The following is a 19,343-nucleotide window of genomic DNA, read 5'->3' on the forward strand; positions in this document are numbered from 1 at the left end:
GGCGCACTGGGCTTGCCCCTTCCATTCATTTTCTATGGTGCAGGCTAAAATAGCCGAGCACTGGCTCAGCTATTTCCGTCGGCCCCATAGAAATGAATGGGAGTGGGGGCCGCTCATGTGCGGTGGGCTCCCATTCACTTCTATGTGGAGCCAGCTTGGTGGTGGCCGGACCGGAGTCCTCCAGCCACCACCTTGCGGGGCTCCATTCTCTATATAGGTGCGGGTCCCAGCGGTGGGACCCGCACCTACATCAAGAATGGAGCTCCGCAAGTGAAGGAGAGCGCACTGCGCATGCGCCTTCCATTCATTTTCTATGGGGCAGGCAAAAATAGCCGAGCACTGGCTCATCTATTTCCGTCGGCCCCATAGAAATGAATGTGAGCGGGGGCCGCTCATGCGCGGTGCTCTTCCATTCACTTCTATGCGGAGCCGACTTGGTGGTGGCCGGACCGGAGTCCTCCAGCCACCACCTTGCGGCGCTCCGTTCTCTATATAGGTGCGGGTCCCAGCGGTGGGACCCGCACCCATAAGACAATGGGGGCATATCCTAGCGATATTCCCCCATTTTCTATGATGAGACAACCCCTTTAACAAAATCATCTTGGACAGGCAATATCACTGGATAAACCTCATAGTTGTGGTGCACTTTAAAGCGCATCTGTCAGCAGATTTGTACCTATGAAACTGGCTGACCTGTTACATGTGCACTTGGCAGCTGAAGACTTCTGTGTTGGTCCCATGTTCATATGTGCCCTCATTGCAGATTTTTTTTTTTATAATGCAAATGAGCCTCTAGGAGCAGCGGAGGCGTTACTAGTACACCTACAGGCTATGTTCTCTCTGCAACTGCCGCTCCCTCTGCACTTTGATTGACAGGGACAGGTAGTGTAAACATCATCACACCTGGTCCTGTCAATCAAAGTCTAGAGGGCGCAGCAGTTGCAGAGACAGATGAGCCTCTAGGTGTAACTGCAATGCCGCCATTGCTCATAAAATTAAATTTTTCTCTGCAATGTGGACACATATGAACATGGGACCAACACAGATGTCTTCACCTGCCAAGTGCACATGTAACGGGTCAACCAGGTTCATAGGTACAAATCTGTTGACAGATGCCCTTTAAAGAGGACCTGTCACCTCCCCTTCCCCCATTTCTTAGTAACTACTTGCATTCCCCATGTAACAACAATTCTGGAGCATCTATTCTTATGACTCTGGGCTGTGATATTCCTTTACGCTGGGTTCAGACCTGAGCGTACTCTGTATGCGCGATTTTATCAGGCGTTTACATACAGTACAGACCAAAAGTTTGGACACACCTTCTCATTCAAAGAGTTTTCTTTATTTTCATGACTATGAAAATTGTAGATTTACACTGAAGGCATCAAAATGAATTAACACATGTGGAATTATATACATAACAAACAAGTGTGAAACAACTGAAAATATGTCATATTCTAGGTTCTTCAAAGTAGCCACCTTTTGCTTTGATTACTGCTTTGCACACTCTTGGCATTCTCTTGATGAGCTTCAAGAGGTAGTCCCCTGAAATGGTTTTCACTTCACAGGTGTGCCCTGTCAGGTTTAATAAGTGGGATTTCTTGCCTTATAAATGGGGTTGGGACCATCAGTTGCGTTGAGGAGAAGTCAGGTGGATACACAGCTGATAGTCCTACTGAATAGACTGTTAGAATTTGTATTATGGCAAGAAAAAAGCAGCTAAGTAAAGAAAAACAAGTGGCCATCATTACTTTAAGAAATAAAGGTCAGTCAGTCAGCCGAAAAAATTGGGAAAACTTTGAAAGTAAGGGCTATTTGACCATGAAGGAGAGTGATGGGGTGCTGCGCCAGATGACCTGGCCTCCACAGTCACCGGACCTGAACCCAATTGAGATGGTTTGGGGTGAGCTGAAGCGCAGAGTGAAGGCAAAAGGGCCAACAAGTGCTAAGCATCTCTGGGAACTCCTTCAAGACTGTTGGAAGACCATTTCAGGGGACTACCTCTTGAAGCTCATCAAGAGAATGCCAAGAGTGTGCAAAGCAGTAATCAAAGCAAAAGGTGGCTACTTTGAAGAACCTAGAATATGACATAATTTCAGTTGTTTCACACTTGTTTGTTATGTATATAATTCCACATGTGTTAATTCATAGTTTTGATGCCTTCATAGTCATGAAAATAAAGAAAACTCTTTGAATGAGAAGGTGTGTCCAAACTTATGGTCTGTACTGTACGTGGGAGGAAAACAAGCAAACGCCCATTGACGCGCGTTCCCGGAAGTCTATGAGCGGGAACGCGCGACCATACGCCCCAAAGAAGCTCTTGTACTTCTTGGGGCGTAGGGCGTTTTACAGCGCGTTCGTACGCGCTGTAAAACGCTCAGGTGAGAACCATGCCCATAGGGGATCATTGGTTTTTGCCTGTTGAGCGTTTTACAGCGCGTAGGAACGCGCTGTAAAATGCTCAGGTGTGAACCCAGCCTTATTATTCTTGCTAGAAGTTTACAAATCAATTGCCAGCAGTCTGCAGTTAAAGGGTTTCTATCACTTCATATCACATATTTAGGTGTCAGACACTAGCGATCCGCTAGTGTCTGCTCTAACAAACCATCCTAATATGATAGGTTTTGGGGCAGCCGTTTTGCTAAAATAACAACTTATATCTATATGCTAATGAGCCTCTAGGTGCTATGGGGGCGTCATTAGCACCTAGAGGCTCCGTCTACCTTCCTAAACTGCCGCCGCCCAGTGCGTCCCTCCAGCCCGCCCATCTCCTGCTGAAGCGATCCTCTCCGTGCGCGTCTCTGTTCTGCGCATGCGCAGTGAATGTCTGACCGCTTCCCTGCTCAGACATCTCCACTGCGCCTGCGCCGATGACATCATAGTGCTCCGAGGAACAGGCGCAGTGGAGATGTCTGAGCAGGGAAGCGGTCAGACATTCACTGCGCATGTGCAGAACAGAGACGCGCACGGAGAGGATCGCTTCAGCAGGAGATGGGCGGGCTGGAGGGACGCACTGGGCGGCGGCAGTTTAGGAAGGTAGACGGAGCCTCTAGGTGCTAATGACGCCCCCATAGCACCTAGAGGCTCATTAGCATATAGATATAAGTTGTTATTTTAGCAAAACGGCTGCCCCATATTAGGATGGTTTGTTAGAGCAGACACTAGCGGATCGCTAGTGTCTGACACCTAAATATGTGATATGAAGTGATAGAAACCCTTTAAGGTACTGCTGGGTGTTACCAGTAACTGGTATGTCTCACTCTGTCCAATCAGTGCTACCGGTGTTTCAGACTGTACAGGGACACCCATCTGTACCTTTATTGCAAGCTGCTGACAATTCATTCATAACTTCCAGTAGGAATAATAAAGGAACAACACAACATAGAGTCATAAGAATAGATGTTGTTACATGGAGAATACAAGTAGTTTCTACAACAGACATGTCTGGAGAGGTGACGGGTCCTCTTTAAATGCAGAGCTCCTTTAGGAACCACCTCTTCTCCACCATCTCCTAAAGGGAGACATATTTCATGTCCATTTTCCATCTCAAGATTGCTAAGGGACTAGTAAACTATAAGGCAGGGTTATGGGGTAATTTACTCTTCTTTATGATTGTATATCTATTACAGTGTGCAATAATTACTTGTGATCCAAACATACCCAACTCAGTAACTTCTCCCCATGAATATTTTCCGTCCTGCTCAAGCCATGTTCAGACTGGGCATTGCTGCTTTGTCACGCCAATATAACTGCAGCCGTAATAGCGGCTTTCCTAATTGCCTTTGTCTCTGGTTTGTGCCACGAGGCGAATGGACTTTTGATATTATGTAAGTTAAAAAAAGAGGGACTGTAGAAAAAGTTGTATTAGAGGTGTAATTAAACATGGTATCCCAGCCCCTGCTCCAGCAGAGGTGCGCCCGGGGCTGTCACCGCTGTGTATGAGCGGCTTTCTTCCCCAGCTTCTTGACTGTCTCACTAACACTTGTGTCTCACATGATGTTTATTCCTGTCCATTTAAGCCTCGAACAGTGTGAACATATTTATGGCGCAGCCAGATACAATAAATTAGTGTTAGTGGGTACAGCATGGCACATCCAGAAACCCTACTGTAAGACGCTCTTGTTCTTAATTACGGCTCAATTAGTAAGAGGCCGGTGCAGGTTTATTTTATTTTTTTATCTGTTTCGTCTAGGTTTAGACATCAGAAAATCACAGATGCCCATTACACAGACATATCCTTTTCTTCCCAAGAATGCAGTGTTTATGAGTAAAGTGGTGATGGTGGGAGGGCATATTGTAAAACGACAATGTCTTAAGTCAGGAAGCAAACTAGCCATTGCCATTGTAACAGGGGTCCCTTTTCCCAGGGGGCATCCCTAGACTGCGGCAAGTGTTTCTTTAGAAGAGAGAAGCTAGAGGTAGAGGGCTCGTAATTTGCTACATCCTGTCTGTTCTCTGTGTGACTGCCACCCCTCCTTTTATTGCCCGGGCTGTTCCTGCCTGCTTTTCCTATCACACCACCTTCATCTTGAATGCACAAGGACTGTCTCAAGGATATCGTGCACACCATTAAGTCAGAAGGGAATGAAATTAATGAGCCACAGGAAAGCTGACAAACATGGAGCAAGTGGCAAATAAAAAGTAATGATACAGAGACTTGAATAAATATTAGATGCTTTTTATTTTCTTCTTTCCCAAGGCTTTTGTGTGAAATAGCTTGTCAAATAGAGGATAGTTTATTCCTTTTCATAATAGCGTACAATTTTAGATCATAGACCTATTCCTTTTCAATCTGCACACCTCCTCTGGTTGTCCTCAGCCACCCTCGTGAAGTGTGCAACCAAGCTGTGTGCCCCCCTCAGGACAATTAGATAATGTGAAAAAAAAATCTCAGCCAACAGGGGTCGTTTCAGACCTTCTGCAGACTGGACTGAGAACCCAGTTCAGTCTCATTTTGTGGGACCATTGCTAAACAGGAATGGAACAAGCTGCGACTTGTTTGCCGTGAAGGGTACGGCCACACGGTCAGGTTTCCTGATGCAGTTTTGGAAGCCAAAATCAGGAGTGGATCATAAAAGGAGAGAAGGTGTAAAGGAAAGATACAACTTCTTCTATTTTTTTTTTTTTTAAACCTGCTCCTGGTTTTGGCATGCAGCCTAGACAGGGTGCCGAATCTCCTTGAGAATGGAGAATTACTGGAAGTGCTCCATGGTAGGGGCCCTGATGCAAGAGTTCAGCTTGGCCCCCCCGCCCCTCAGCGCTGGTGCACCTAGCTTTTCTGCTGCCCAAGGCAAATATTGAGGTGGCCCCCCTTCCCTCCAGTCCTACTGTTAAAGGGGATGTCCTAGGTCATCAATATCAGATCAGCCGGGGTTCTCTGGCACCCCCGACGATCAGCTGTTTGAAGAGAGGGCAGCGCTCATATGAGAGCTGCTTTCTCTGTTCTGTTCACCTGCTCGCCGTAGCATTTGCAGTGATGAGCAGGTAAACAGAGCAGAGAAGGCAGCGCTCATACCCAAAAAAACTGACAACCCCTTTAAAGACATGCTTGGAAAACATTACATATAGCGCTACAGAACATACAGGGTAATACAGACCCACATATCTACCTCTTACATCCAGTGATGTCTCTTCTCTGATGTAGAAATTAACTTTCCTCTTCTTCTCCTGTCATACCAGACCACCATGGTGACTTCTTTCAGCCGCACCTCGTCTCTGCAGAGTTTAACAAACAGATACCTTACTTTCCTACTTTTCCATCCTCCTTCTAACCTTCTCAACACCCTATCCTGCCACCCCCAATACTGTGTCCACTGTGCTCCCCAATACTTTTCTGCAGAAACAGTCCCCCTGAAAATACTGGTACCACACAGATAGTGCGTCAGTACAGAAACACCCCTTTATATTGTGCGCTAGTACAAAAAAAACTCCCTTTCCTTTCAGATCAGACCCCCATATAAAACCCTAAATGAGATCCCCCCCATCTTAGACCAAACCCCCTTTAGACCTCTATGTCAGACCCCAGTTTTAGACCTCAGATCAGACCCCCCATTAGACCTCCATGTAAGACCCTGACCCAATATCAGACCTCAAATAAGACCCCCATTAGACCTCCAGACCCCCATTAGACTGCCAGACCCCCATATCAGACCTTTAGACCCCCATATCAGACCTCCAGACTCCCACTAGACCTCGAGACCACCATTAGATTTCCAGACCCCATATCTGACCCCCATTAGACCTCCAGACACTCAATCAGACCTCCAGACCCCCATTAGATCTCCAGACCCCCAATCAGACCCCCAGTCAGACCTTTCCAGACCCCCCAGTCAGACCTTTCCAGACCCCCCAGTCAGACCTTTCCAGACCCCCCAGTCAGACCTCTCCAGTCAGCCCCAGTTACAGGAGAAATCAGCAGTTAAAAAAATGTAATATTTAAATGCACCCAAACTGCTTATATACACCCAAAGTGTAGAATAAGAAACAAAAAAAACTAAATAAAAAAAAAGTCACACCACTGCTTCTAGCCTCACCCCCGGCAACCATAACCCATACATTCCTTATATAAAAACGACCATTATGGGAAGAAGACATCATTTAAAAAGTTATTTTAATTGCACTGTGTATTAGTAAAAAAAAAAAAAAATTTGAAAAAGACTGTTTTTCCAGTTTTAAATGTATTTCCCAGGTATATAAAAAAAATACTAAAATAAAAATCATGTATCATCGGGAATAAAAAGCGCCAAAAATAGTTACATAAGCAAACAGAAAAAAAGTTGTGCATAAAGATTTATGTACTAAGGATAAATAGCATCCCAACCCTATAACCTACCCTATTTTTGACAAATCTTAAAATCATTTTTGATGCTTTCCTATTAGTGTCAGATTGAGAAATTATCTCAAAATGCTGTCATTTTGGCTAAAGATCGTATAAGCCGCTTTACTTGGTCTGTAAGGGTTTTGGATATATTGTAACTGAACACGCTGCCAAAAGGAAGTTTACTGTTTACCCAAAAGGTGGGTCGGATCTGTTAGAAGGTAAGCCATGCAAGTGCTGTTCTTGGCACGGCCTGACTTGGCATTAGCTTCTCTTTCCTGGTTTCTCAGACCTTTCTGATGGCCTTGATGTTGCACTGCACTGAGGTACGAGAGCTATCTGGATTCCCTGAGTCTCATCATAGGTTGTCATGCATTTATGATTCACATCCATTTCTAAAATTGCACCCTGACAATCGACACATTAACTCTGCCCTTGACCTACCCTGTGTCTGTTTGCAGATCTTTTATGTGAGTTTCATAGCTGCTCATGTTGTCACAGTTTTACCTTGTTCCTACGTGCACTTCAGCTTGCACTGCTTTATGTGTTTATTTTCAGTAAACTTTGCATGCTTTGCTTATCATTTTATTGCTTTGTTAGCACTTATATATATCACTGTCAAGCCTGTTTCACTGATGGGTAGTCTACATAGTATTAGTTAGGCCTCCATGGACAACACACATACCCATTAATTCACACATCCATGATTTACCATATTTTACCATATTTTGGGGATCTGGGGTTACACCATGGAAGCATGCCCTATTTTTGTTTACATATCCATCACTCCCATTGTAGTCCATGGAAAAGGATGGACACAACACAGATGGCATTCCTGTTTCATCCGTGTTTCACGGATCATTGCTAGTAGATGCTCTTAAAACTAATTTTCAGCTGGGCAGTGCCCGTGGAATATGGATGACACATGGAGGTAAAAAAAAAACGGATACAGGGACCAAACACGGATCCTTTACGGACATCATCACAGTTGAACCACTGACCATCTTGTTACTGATCATCACGGACGTGTGAATGAGGCAAAGCCATGGTTAGCGGATTCACAGGAATTATACAAGCACGTAGTTTATGAACTCACCAGAACATTCTAGATGAAATATTTTGAGCATAGGAGGTGCAGGGATAGTTTATTTCAACCACCAGTTATATATCTATAGATGAAATAATCTGAATATAAATATATTTTAGGGGGGGGGGGTCACCTTTCAGTGTATTGTTCATGGTCCTGAAATGTTGAAACATGATGCATCTTGGCGATTTCTCATATTGACCAGTACATCTAAAGGACAAAAATGAAGCAACTTTGCAATTAGTCCTGATTACGCAATATCCTTTACAGACGTATGTGTCTCTGTGGTTACAGACTACAAGCAATGTGTAGTCTGGTCCTTCAGTCATTCAGCTTTACAATTTTACATTAGCAGGGTACAGATGGACGGTAGTGTTGAGCGAACTTCTGTTTTAAGTTCGGCATCTAAAGTTCGGCTTCCGGTTAGCGGAGAATCCCGATATGGATTCCGAATTCCGTTGTGGTCCGTGGTAGCAGAATCAATAATGGCCGATTATTGATTCCGCTACCACGGACCACAACGGAATTCGGAATCCATATCGGGATTCTCCGCTAACCGGAAGCCGAACTTTAGACGCCAAACTTAAAACAGAAGTTCGCTCAACACTAATGGACGGGAGTATGACTGCAGCATCAGACTACACATAGTTTGTAGTCTGTAACCATGGAGACATATACTGTTGGTCTGTATAGGAGCTGTAGATACAAATCATTAGGATATTTTAAATATTAAAAGTTTTTATTTTACATGCACTGGAACAATACAACAATTGGTTGTAAACATGTTTATACCCTTCAAAGGCATGTTCAGAAGACCGATTCTCCACACGGATTTCGACACATAGTCCCACATTAAAGGAGGCTAATGAGGTCGGCTTTGTGGCATTCACACTAGGAATCCGGGAGTCATCCTTGGACTTCTGCTGCAAATACATTTTTTCCACCATGTGAACATACCCTAAATGTTCCAGAGTTATCTTGATGATGAAAAATGTTTTCTCAGAGAATTGCCTGTGAGCTATGGAAACCACTACTTTGGTATAATAATTTCAAGCAATTAGAATTGTAGTCACTGCCCACCCAAATGTGCACACAAACCAAATCTTGGCCATCTTTAATGGTTGGCAGAGGACCATGCCAAGGATAATATGGATCAAATTGGCCAATGCTGCTAGGACGAATGGCTTTGTGGACAGATTTTTTCCACAGCTCCACAGTTTGGAAGCACTGTACAGCTTTTGATAATCTTTATCTTCAACAACTTTGCAGTGTGGATTTTGGAGGACCATATTTCCACCAGTTCTAGACTGGCATCTCATCATTCATTCAATTAGTTTGTTAGCCGTGCATCTGCCACATCACTTCCCTAGTGAATCATATTTGTTTTTCTCAAAACTAAATAGTCATCTGAATTCATAATTTGTCGCCTCCAGTGCAGTAAACCAGGGCATTAAAAGCCATTTACAAGATTGGCACTGTTTTATACTTCATACCTTTAGACCTTGGCAAGCGCCATCGATACACAAAACAAAATGTTGACATTAGCAGAGTGGAAAAAGAAGTAGCAAGTCCCCGGTAATTATAGAAGCTGAATTTATTTCTATGTTACTCATTCAGATCCGGCTCCAACCTTACTTTGCTTACCCCCTGCCTGCAGCTCCTATGCTATGTGCGTTTTATTAGGGCTGAACTAAATCTTGTCTTCGGTCATAATTCATTTTCACCCCTTCCCTGCAGGTGTGGCTTAGGTTGTGGACACAGCCACACAAAGACTTACTCTTACCCTTTTAAATCAAGTTTCCAGACATTCTGAGCACAATTTACTCACCTTTCATGGCACAATCCTGTATTGGGAGCTATGTGTGTCCTTAAGTGTTTTCCAGGCAGGACTAAAGGAACAAGATGATGCATTATTACTTCATAGGTAACACTGGGTTAGCCTAGTAGGTTTTTAGGGTCCAGCTACACGGTCAGGTTTCCTGATGCAGTTTTGGAAGCCAAAACCCGGAGTGAATTCGAAAAAGAAGAGGAGAAGTTGTATCTGCCCTTTATACAGTATATAGTTATGTTCATGGCGCAAGCTTAATATGATGCAATCGTATCCTCAACTTGATATGTAAGGGTATGGCCACACGGTCAGGTTTCTGCATGCAGTCTTGTAAAAAGGGATCTCCCAAGAAAGAGAACCATCTTGCCAGTTCTCTTTCTTGGGAGATACCTCTTTGAACATTAATTTCTCATGGAGCATTGCCAGTAAGTCTCCATACAGGACTGGTCTCCTCAAGGAGATTCGGTACCCTGCCTAAGCTACATGCAGTTTTGGAAGCCAAAACCAGGAGTGAATTACGCATCTGTCCTCTGTACTTTCTCTCCTTTTAGGATCCACTCGTGATTTTGGCTTCCAAAAGTACATCAGGAAACCTGAGCGTGTGGCCGTACACTTATATACATGATGACCTCACACTTTTTAGAATGATGTCACTCAGTATAATATTTATATGCATAGATTATAGGTACAACATATTAGTTTATTGAAACGGTCCCTGGTGTAATTACTTTATGGTCCAGTATAAAAAGGCAAACATTTGTCATTGCTAGTTACACCGTGGCTCGGTGGTCAGCACAATCGCCATGTATCGCTGTGGTTGTGGGTTTAAATCTAGCTCCAGCGGAACATCCGCAAGTATCCAAAAAGATACCTGTAGGCTGATTGATATCCTATGAAACTATTCCCTGTGTATTTGAGGTAGGAAAAATGATTAGACCCAATAGGGAAAGAGGCTGATGACAGAGGGGTGGCTCAGTGGTTATTATCATTGAGGCCCTGGGTTTGAATCTGACCGAGGACAACATCTGTATGGATTCTGTGGGTTTCCTCCCAATCTTCAAAAGTTTATTGATAGAGGTTAATTGGCTTACCATGAAAATGACCCTAGGTTGCATGTTTGGAAAAAAGGGAAATAGATTGTAAGCCCATTTGGTGCTATATACAGGGAATACATTTTCTCCATGTATTGGTGCATACTAGCTCCTTCCTGCCACAGCCTCTGGCCTTGAGTATTAATTTGTATGTAGTGAAAATCTGAGAGAGAGTTCAAGCTGTGACTAGAGGGAAATTTCCAGCTCATCAAGTCAGGTGTCAAATTCTTACCGTTTTTAGGTATGGGCACATTTCAAACAGAGGTTTTTACAGACTTTACTTTTTCAAGGCAGAGGCCATGAATGATAAGAGCCGCCATATAATTGTCTTCAGTGCGCTCCGCAGCTGCGCAGACTTAACAAGCCGAGGGTATTTATGATCTGCAGAGTTTACTGCTCATCAAGTCCCATTAACAGAACGTTTGGTTCGTTTTATACAAGTGCAAGATGATTTTTATTTGTTTGTTTCATGTTGTAAAGATGCCCCTGTCCACACATCGCGTGTTGTAGGAAGTGCATTGTGCCAGCGCTCCCCGAAGGGTTAACACCACTCTACGTGTCACATCTGAGCAAAAATTAATCTGAAGAATGCAATTAAAATGCCAAATGGCAATAAACGTCTGATAGCAGGCAGAGGAGGATGCTCACCACTGCCAATGCTTGATATCAGAAACCAACAGCACAGCCATGTTAACTGTAACTACTGTGCGGTCTGTATTCCTATGTGAAGAGGATAATATATATTTATCATTTGTTAATTTAACTCTAAAAGGGGTTGTACAGGATTAGAAAAACATGGCTGCCGTCTTCCAAAAACAGCGCCATCCTGTCCACAGGCTGCGTGTGGTATTGCAGCACAGCCCCATTCACATCAATGGAGTTGAGCTGCATTGCCGGGTACAAGCCATGGATAGGACTGGAATGTTTCTGGAAGGAATCAGCCATGTTTTTCTAGGACTGCTGGATAATCCTTTTAAAATATGTCTAAAGAAAGAAATATTTAGGGAATAAGGATGTTAAAACCACCAGTCCTGTGGAGCGTGTGATTCAGATTGCTAGAAAATAACATATAAAATGTGTAGTTTGCGCAAGGCCTTTTATTGAGAATTTCATTGCCAATCAAAATGCCATTAAAAATGTTATTGTAAAGCAATACACGGATTTAATGAGTTAATTTGCATATTAGTTGCAGTCATGTAATATCCTTATTATTCTGGAATCCACTGGAAACTCAGAATAGTTAGTGATGTACTCAAGGGCATGCTCCAAAATTCAAGGTCGTTCACATAGCATTTTAATTGCAAATTACCTGTAATGGTAAATATCAGTGTGCCCTAAGTACCTTTTGACAAACTCACACTAAGGCAATTTGCGGAACAGAATGGGGCGCCCATAATAGAAATGCCTATTCTTGTCCGCAAAACGGACAAGAACAGGACATGTTTTATCTTTTTGCGGAGCAACGGATGAGGGCAGCACTCTTTAGCGTCCCCATTAAAGTGAATGGGTCTGCATCCAAGCCGCAAAAAATGCGGCTCAGATGCGGAGCCAAACCACGTTCATTTGCATGGGGCCTAAACGGTTATTTTAGTCCTGGATTGTCTTAACCCTTTAAGAATGGGACAATTTTCTGTTTTTGTTTTCTCGTTTTTTACTCCCTTCCTTTCCGGAGCCATAACTTTTTAAACAGTTTTTTACTGTTCACATATCTGTTAGGGCTTGTTTTTTGTGAGACAAGTTTTACTTTCTAATAGCACCATTTTATATTGCATGCAATGTAGGGGAAACCTGGAAAAAAATTCCAAATGGGGTGAAATTGGAAAGAAAAAATGCAATTTCCTCAGTTTTATGAGGTTCCCTCTGCAGTTAAACTGACCTGTTATCTTCATTTGTATACTATATTTTGTCTACAGAGCTGTGTGAGGGCCCTTTTTTAGTGGGGTGAGCTGTAGTTTTTATTGATACAGTTTTGGAGTGTGTATAACATTTTGGTAACGTTTTATACTTTTTTGGGGGGGCAGGAGGTGAAGCGATGAAAAAGTGTCGTCGGCCATCTTGATTTTTTCCCGTTACGGCGTTCACAGTATGGGATAAATAGATTTATATTTTAATAGTATAGCCATTTTGGGACATGGTGATACAAATAATCTTTATTTTTATTAAAAATGAAAAGGGATGATTTGAATTTTTTATAGTTTTTTTATTTTTTATATTTTTAAAAACACTTTTTTTTTTTTACACATATTGCAAGTCCCTTTAAGAGACTTTAACAAGCAATTGATAGATTGCTTGTCCCATAGACTGCACTGAATTACCTTTGCTGCCTACAGGAGTTGCACTATGTTTCTATGGAATCCTGCTACCTGGGGCCTACTGCTTTGGTAGCCTCGGATGCTTCAAAGGGACTGAGGCTATCACAAGAAACAAACTGCTCCCCCGATGTCAGAGCCGCCTTAGATGTCATGGTTACAATTGACCACGGCATTTGAAGGGTTAAAATGTCTGTAAATTGGCGTTTTCACCGATCCCATAATTAGGCCCGGGTATCTGCTGTTTAAAACCACAGTAACCCGGCATCTATGGCACCTGATGTGCTCAGAAGTGGGACAGATTTTTAAGTGGTTAAATTGCAAGTGGATGTGAAATTGCTAAATTGAAGAATAGGAGATAAGTTTCAAGGGATTCCAGGATTTGGATATTGATGCCCTATCCTCAGGATAGGCCATCAATATCAGATTGGATGGAGTGCTACTCCCATTTAAGTGAATGGAGCAGCTCTGCAATTCTCAGCTTCGTCCACTACACAGTGTAGGGTTTCAAACCCCACCCGCCGATTCCGTGATGCGGAATACCCACGGAACGGCACCCGCAATACGGCAACGGGGTGCACACGTTCGTGTGCAGGGGGCCTAACTGTCCTATTTATTCACAGCTTTGGATCTTACTTATGATGGGTGTGAAGTTGGCAATTCTTGGTTGTAAAGAATTCCTAAATACTCTCTGGACTAGCCTCACTGCAGCCAATATCTTAAAATAACCGTTTGCGTATTATGGCCGTCATTTTAAGGGTTGTCACAATTATTAGCAGACTAGATGGTAAAACTTTAGACATACACATAGCCTCAAACAATTAACAGCAGGGGCATATCCATATATATACTGTGACCTACAAAATAAACTATCAGGTCAGGCTACATAAGTATAAAAGATAAATAAAACTCCCACCTACAGAACCCACCTGTAGACATGATCGAGGAAATGCCTCAGCTTCGTCAGTGTTATTTGAGGGTTGAGTAGGACATCCTCGTCTTATATTGGTGGATAGTTATTTACTTGGCTACTATATGGCCCCTTTCACACGAGCGAGTTTTCCACGCGGGTGCAATGCGTGACGTGAACGCATAGCACCCGCACTGAATCCTGACCTATTCATTTCAATGGGTCTGTGTAGATGAGCGTTGTTTTTCACGCATTAGTTCTGCGTTGCGTTAAAATCGCAGCATGTTCTATATTCAGCGTTTTTCACGCAGCCCTGGCTCCATAGAAGTGAATGGGGCTGCGTGAAAAACGCATTGCATCCGCAAGCAAGTCCGGGTGCGATGCGTTTTTCACTGATGGTTGCTAATAGAGATGTTGTTTGTAAACCTTCAGTTTTTTATCATGCGCGTGAAAAACGCATCAAAACGCATTGCACTCGCGCGGAAAAAACTGAACGCAATCGCAAAACTGACTGAACTTGCTTGCAAAATAGTGCGAGTTTCACTGAACGCACCCTGAACGCATCCGGACCTAATCCGTCACGCTCGTGTAAAAGGGGCCTATGAGTTGGTATTGTTACTCTATCCCACCACATGCTCCCCCTGATATTTTCTGACATGTTATACATCTTTTTTGGGGATACTGAGGCCAGTGGCCAGTATCTTGGTATAGCAATTGTGGCTATTTTTACCCACTTCTGATGTTGTTCACCCTACCTATGTTTTTAATTATGTGATTTAGATTTTTTTGTCTAATAAATTTATTATTTTGTGATTCATTATATTGGGCATGTATATTTGTCTTCCTTGAAGGAACATATTTGTAGGTTACACTATATATATATGGATGGTAAAACTTTCTATCTATCTATCTATCTATCTACTGTATCTATCTAATATCTATCTATCTATCTAATATCTATCTATCTATCTATCTATCTACTGTATCTATCTATCTAACTATCTATTTTATAGCTAGGTAGATTTGCTCTTCAGGACAGAAATAAACTAATGAAGACCTGAAGGATCAGTTAGAAACATTTTTCAGTTTTTTTTGGGGCCACAAAAAGCCTGTCTTGCTCAGAGTTCATTAGTTGTTTTTGCCAATATAGTGTGTTTTACCATCTTAATTCATAGGAAAGTATGTACCCCTCCACCCCCCTCCCGTAATGTCACTTCCTCTGAAAGGCAGTATGAGGAAACATTGATACAAAAAGTGTCAACACATATTGGCACTTGCTTTTTCGAAAGATACAAAAAACAAAACAAAACAATGGATGTCTATAGGAGAAAAATGCCAAACCCAGAACATGCTGTGATTTTAAAATAATAACATTGACCCAAAAGTGCACCTCGGGGTTAAAACAAGGGCCGCTGCACAAGAAATGCCGGCTTGTCCTACATTTATTATTTCCATGCAACATATGGAGCTGGTGTTTTTGCCTAAATAACGCTGTAAAAAACAGCAGCCACAAAAAAACACACCAAAAACTACAAAGCCCTTCAAAAATGACAGAAAAAAATATCATGTTATTGGCTATGGCTGGGTGTGACACCAGCCTCCTGGTTGATACCTTGTTTGGTTACTATGTACTAAGTTTGAAACTCTCCCCTTTGCTTGGTTTTCCTTCCCCGGAGGAATAACTGTCTTTTTTCTGTATACTGTTCCACTGAATGCTTAATTTTTATGGTTCTCAATACAGCTCAGACATATACCAGTCAAACATGCCAAAGGACCCTATTTTAAAAAGGGGTTTTTGGTTTGCATCTATATAGTTTAATCATTTTTCATTTTATAATATATTTATTTTACCTTTATTGCTCCTATCTTCGATTCTGGGCTGTGGTCACATGACCGTGGACATGCTGCTCTTTCTTCCATGGGCTTATCATAGCAGCAACAGAAGTAATGATAGAGAAGTGTCTATGTAACTAGCTGGGTGGGAGGAGCTATAAACTAGCTGGATGTTAGGGGCGGTGCTGGAGGTGTGGCAAAGAAAGGAGAGGTGGATCATGGGTTTGGTTGGATACAACATCAGGAAGTGCTACCTACAGGATGGGAACCAGAGTGATTTGTTTACATGGTGAAACCAGGTCAGGAGAGTCCAAAATGGAGAAGATGTACATGAGGTAAGTAACTACATGAGCATATCTGTTCAAAACCATAAGAATCCTGGAAAGCCCCTTTAAAGTCCATGGGCATTATAGACATAAAGGAAAATTTCTTGGCATATAGGAGGAACATAATCTTGAGAAAATCTCACATTTTAATTTAACATCTGTATTGTTTTTCCTCTCACCCGCAGAATGTAAACGGTATTAAGTACCACGCCAAGAATGGACACAGAACGCAAATACGAGTCCGTAAACCTTTCAAATGCCGCTGTGGGAAGAGTTACAAGACAGCTCAGGGTCTCCGTCACCACACAATCAATTTCCATCCTCCTGTCTCTGCTGAGATTATCAGGAAAATGCAGCAATAAAAGCTGAAGACATCTGTGCCAAGAAACCCTCACCAGCAGATGCTAATTCTGAGAACAGCCACCTTCTGGTTTTACTTTATTTTTTTCCTTTATGTTGCTTTTAAGGAGAAAGCGCTCCAAAATCCTACGAAACCTATGTTTCAGTGCATGCTTTAATGAAAGGATTCCAGTTGTTTGGAAGGATCTCTCTTCTTTAAAGTGACCCTTTTTGTACTTTGCACATGTTCCTTACCAGACCCATTGTCATTACTTTGATACGGTGCTACAATAACAATAATATATGGTCAAACCTTCAATGGGGGAAACAGCCGCTTCTCCCTCCCAACCTTAAAAGACAGTACAGTCAATTGGGATGCGTGTTGTGTTGTTTAGATGTGCTATGTGAATGGGGAGAGTAATCTCAGCACTGAGACCATTAGAACTATTTTACTGCCAAGTGAGTCTGGAGACCACCCATGACTGGTGGCAATAGAAGTAGGTTCATGATCAATGAGATTGGCCTTTACAAGTCATGTCAGTTGCTCCTTAGCAACAGACTAAGGAAGCAACAAAGAGCAACTGAGAGGATTTTGATTTGGAACGCAACAAATTTTGTGGGCCTACGCTTTAAGGAATATTGGCCAAGTTTTATCTTAGGGACTTAGGTTCAGTGTTCCTTCATATGTGACTATGAATGACGGTAGCTGTTTATCTGGACTCCAGCCGGCAATATGGCTGATTATCTCCACAGCAAAACTTGCACTAAATGTCCCAGGTGCACAGAATAACATTGATATGTATGCCAAAGGATTCCATACTGGAGGATTGATGAATATATATATAGCCGACAATGTGTATAAAGTGTTAGATGATATGAGCATTAACGTGGAGAATTGTATATAGATATCTCTAATCAGAAGCCCCAAAGAGACTATAAAAGACCATGTAGACAAAAAGTATATGGTGATGCCCAACGCAACCGATCAGTTTATACCTTATTTTCCAACCTGGATGAGCGCTGTACTCTGATTGGTTGCTTTGGACCTAGATGTCTACATCAGTTTATATATAGGACTGACAATGAAGTGATCAGTAGTAAGTCATGGCCGTGCCATCTTATATGTCTCACACGGCATGTCCATGGACCCATTACCCCTCCTGTCATTGCTTCTCTATTACGCTAGCCCTTTGATTATGATGCCTTGACATTATCAGGCAGGTTCACATCACAGTGTTGCTTCTAGTTGTATGCCATTGTTTTCAATAGATGAAGCTAGGTGGATGCAGTTTGTTGCATGTGAATTTGTTTCCTATGGAAATTCTTCAGAAGTCAAGGCCCAAAGTTTTGCAGCAACAAAACGAGATATAGTCACATGTCATTATTTTATTGTGGTCATATAGCTTAACCGTAACTCCTATGTAGAGAGGAGTGTGTGACTTAGACAAAAAATGCAGACAGGTTATAGCAGCGTTAAATATGTACTATAGGCATTATCAAAGGAAATAGGCCGAGGAAGCACATCACAGTTATGGCGCAAGTCAAAAAAAACACATAGCACATTCCTGGCTAAAATTTCTGTGACTTAAAATCAGCTCCATTCATCTGGCGGCAAGTGTGTGGGTTACTACAAGCCTCCTTCTGAGGAGTGCAGAAATGTTGGCAACAAATCTGGCATGTGTGAGTCCATTTTGACTAGGAAATAGGACTTACATGTGTCCACGGAGAAGACCACTTAGTCCATTCAGTTTGTCGCAAGGGCTTGTAAGCTGGCCATAGACATAATGATCACTGCCTTTCCCTGACCTGACTATTGTTCTGATATGGTCCATTCATCGGCATGGTGGGAAAGTTGGTTCAATAAGGACAATTTTCCGTGTTCAGGGCTCTCCTTAAGTCCCATTTCTCCAGAGTATTTTATTTTTCAGTTGTACAAAATAGACTCCCCCCCCCATTAATGAATTCAACTAGGGAAAAGGGCACAAACTATAAAAACTGACGATATTCCTGGAAACGCCACGTGAACCATACATAGTTAGTTATACATCTATCCTCTGTACTTGAGGGAAACTGAACCTAAAAAGCTCTCGATAAACTTGAGTCATTTTGTTGCAGAATTTTACTACCACATTAATCTTCTCATTGTTTTCTGGTGACAGGAGCTTAATGTGCGCTTAAAACCAAATGACCACCACGTTCAGACTCGCTAACCTGCCTTACTTGTTAGATTCAGTATAAGTATATTTGGTATTGGTTGCAGAGGTAATGGAAGTATAAATAAGAATGTTTAACATATAAGAAATATTTTCATACTTAAATGACATACATATAAAGGTCGCGCTTGCTATCATTTTCCTATTATCTTGCTTATCCTATTTTTGTTACCATTTAAAGTGCTAAAATTCTTGTCTGCAACTAGCAGGGAAAAAAAGAAAAAGGATAAAAAAAAAATCAAAAAAAAATCTTCTGTTATAGACGTTGGCTGGGTTACTGTCACCACCTATGTTCTGTGGTAGGCCAGGAAGCCAGTACTAAGATAGGTGAAGTAACTCACCCTCTCTTTGCTGCCACCATGTTATGCACATTGGCGGGATGGCCTATAAACACAATGGGTAATTCCACTGACTCAGTGAGACAATATTAATGTTGTAAGAAGACCCAGTCTGGTTGTTCTGCCCACAGATGCAAAGTTGTCCATGCCACCCAAGCCAAATATAATTTTCATATTTCAAGCAGCATTGCAGGTTTTAGCAACACAGGACTTAATACAAATTAAAGGTAATGTGCCATAAAGAGCACCCCA

At 42.3% G+C, this 19,343-nt stretch overlaps 1 protein-coding gene across 1 annotated transcript in view; it reads left to right on the top strand.

Moving 5' to 3' along the window:
* The window catches only part of JAZF1 (JAZF zinc finger 1), a 293,318-nt gene extending 274,354 nt beyond the window's left edge, over positions 1–18,964 (top strand). The window contains exon 5 of the mRNA XM_040433576.1: positions 16,387–18,964. Within this exon, the coding sequence (XP_040289510.1) occupies positions 16,387–16,563 (177 nt within the window). The 3' untranslated portion in view covers positions 16,564–18,964. The remainder of the gene's footprint in view (positions 1–16,386) is intronic.
* Positions 18,965–19,343: the final 379 nt, after the last annotated feature.

Source organism: Bufo bufo, chromosome 5 (genome assembly GCF_905171765.1).
Source record: "Bufo bufo chromosome 5, aBufBuf1.1, whole genome shotgun sequence".
NCBI lineage: Eukaryota > Metazoa > Chordata > Amphibia > Anura > Bufonidae > Bufo > Bufo bufo.